At 57.2% G+C, this 2,263-nt stretch overlaps 1 protein-coding gene across 1 annotated transcript in view; it reads left to right on the forward strand.

Moving 5' to 3' along the window:
- The window catches only part of LOC102034318 (neuropathy target esterase-like), a 15,248-nt gene that overhangs the window by 11,561 nt on the left and 1,424 nt on the right, over positions 1-2,263 (forward strand). Inside the window, 2 exon segments of the mRNA XM_031065408.1 lie at positions 1,270-1,451; positions 1,804-1,960. Of these exon segments, the coding sequence (XP_030921268.1) occupies positions 1,270-1,451; positions 1,804-1,960 (339 nt within the window).

Raw genomic sequence — 2,263 nt, forward strand, 5'->3', positions numbered from 1 at the left:
AAGGTGCGGCCGCCGCGGCTCCGGCGGCACCGCGGGCGCGGGGTAGGGGCTCGGCCAGTGCACGGACGGATGGACGGACAGACGGACACAGCCGGGGCCCAGCGGAGACGCCTCTTGCTCGGTTTGGTGGCGTCGATGGGCGAGGGATGGCTGGCTCCTGTCTGGCAGTGGCTTTTTTCTGTGTTGGGTGGTTTTTCCAGAATGTTCCATGGATTTTCATGGTCAGGATCTGTGCATCTTCCATCTTCTCCTGGTGGTTTTTCCAGGCAGCTTTCCAGAACGTTCCATGGATTTTCATGGGATCCATCTGTCTTCCATCTTCTCCTGGTGTTTTTTCTATGCCAGGCAGCTTTTCCAGAACATTCTGTGGATTTTCATGGTCAGGATCCATCTGTCTTCCATTTTCTCTTGGTGATTTTTCCATGCTGGGTGGTCTTCCAGAACACTCCATGGTTTTCCACGTGTAGCATCCATCTATCATTATCTCTCGATGCCTTTTCCCTGTTGGGTAGTTCTTCCAGAACATTCCACGGATTTTCCTGGTCAGGATCCATCCATCTTCCACCATCTCCTGGTGCTTTTTCCATGCCAGGCAGTTTTTCCAGAACATTCCAGGTTTCTTCATGCACAGGATCCATCTTCCATCCCTCTTCCATCACCTCTTGATGTCTTCAGTGCTGGGGCATCTTGGGGCATCTCCACCCTCTGTCACCTTCTGGTGTCACCTGCTGGTGTCACCTGCTGTCACCTCCTGCTGTCACCTCTGGTGCTGGCGCCAGGTCCTTTCCTGGGTGGTTTCCATCCTTCACCTGCCTCGGTCTCCATCCTGCGCCGTCCCTGGGTGTCCTTGGTGACCTCCTAGGCCACCTTTGTCCAACTCTGGACGTTCCCATCTCCAGGTGTCCTTTCTGCCCTCCTTCACCTCCCTGCATCTCTTGATGTCCTCTCCAGGCTCCTCCAGGCCTCTTCTGGCCATTCTGTGTCGCCTCTGGTGGCCTTGGGAGGTCACCCTTGTCCCCCCCACATGCTGGGGACCTCCCTCCATCCTGCAGCCTCATCCCCACCACGTTGGGTGACTCTGGTGGCATCTTTGGGTCTGAAGCCACCTTCCTCCATCATCATCATCATCGTCATCATCCCTTGGTGTCCCCCAGGATCTTCTCCATCCTCCTACCCACCCGAGCTGTCCCCTAGTGCCACTCTCCTTCCCGTGTCCCCTCCCCATGACACCTCCACCCTCCAGCCCTCCCCGGTGCCCCCAGTGCCGCTGACCGCCCGCCGTCCGTCCGTCCATCCCCGCAGCCGACATCGCGCGCAACATGGGCGCCAAGACGGTGATCGCCATCGACGTGGGCAGCCAGGACGAGACCGACCTGTGCAACTACGGCGACTCCCTGTCCGGGTGGTGGCTCCTCTGGAAGCGCCTCAACCCCTGGGCCGAGAAGGTCAAGGTGAGACCCCGGGGGGACAGTGGGAGGTGGCACCAGGGGACAGACTGGTGGAGATGGCTCGGGTGGAGGAGCGTGGAGGAGGTGCTGGGGGACATCAAGGGATGCTGATGGTGATGATGGTGATGGTAGTGACGATGACAATGACGATGACGATGACAATCATGATGATAACGATGATGATGATGACAATAATGATGATAATGATAATGACGATGATGACAATGACTACGATGATGATAATCATGATGATAACGATGATGATGATGATGACGACAAATGACAATGATGACAACGATGCTGATGATGATGACGACGAGGTGCCAGACACGTCCCGAGTGTCCGTTCCCGGCAGGTGCCGGACATGGCGGAGATCCAGTCGCGCCTGGCCTACGTGTCCTGCGTACGGCAGCTCGAGGTGGTCAAGTCCAGCTCCTACTGCGAGTACATCCGGCCGCCTATCGACCGCTTCAAGACCATGGACTTCGGCAAGTTCGACGAGATCTACGTGAGTTAGGGCTGGGGATGGCTGGGGGCGCTGGGCTGGGGGGCTCCAGATGTGGGCTGGGGTCCTTTGGTCACTGTTGGGGTCCTTTGGTCATTGTTGAGGTTCTTTGGTCATCACTGGATATCCTTGACCATCCGTTGAATGTTCTTTACCATCCCCTGGGGGTCCTGATCATCACTTGAGGTGTCCTTGACCATTAATTGAGTGCCCTGGTCATCACTGGGGTGTCCTGGGCTATTTTGGGGGTGTCCAGGCCACTGCCCCCTGCCCACTGCCCCCTGCCTGCCAGGACCTGGGCTACCAGCAT

This window comes from Geospiza fortis, unplaced genomic scaffold, assembly GCF_000277835.1.
Source record: "Geospiza fortis unplaced genomic scaffold, GeoFor_1.0 scaffold2674, whole genome shotgun sequence".
In the NCBI taxonomy this organism is placed as follows: Eukaryota; Metazoa; Chordata; class Aves; order Passeriformes; family Thraupidae; genus Geospiza; species Geospiza fortis.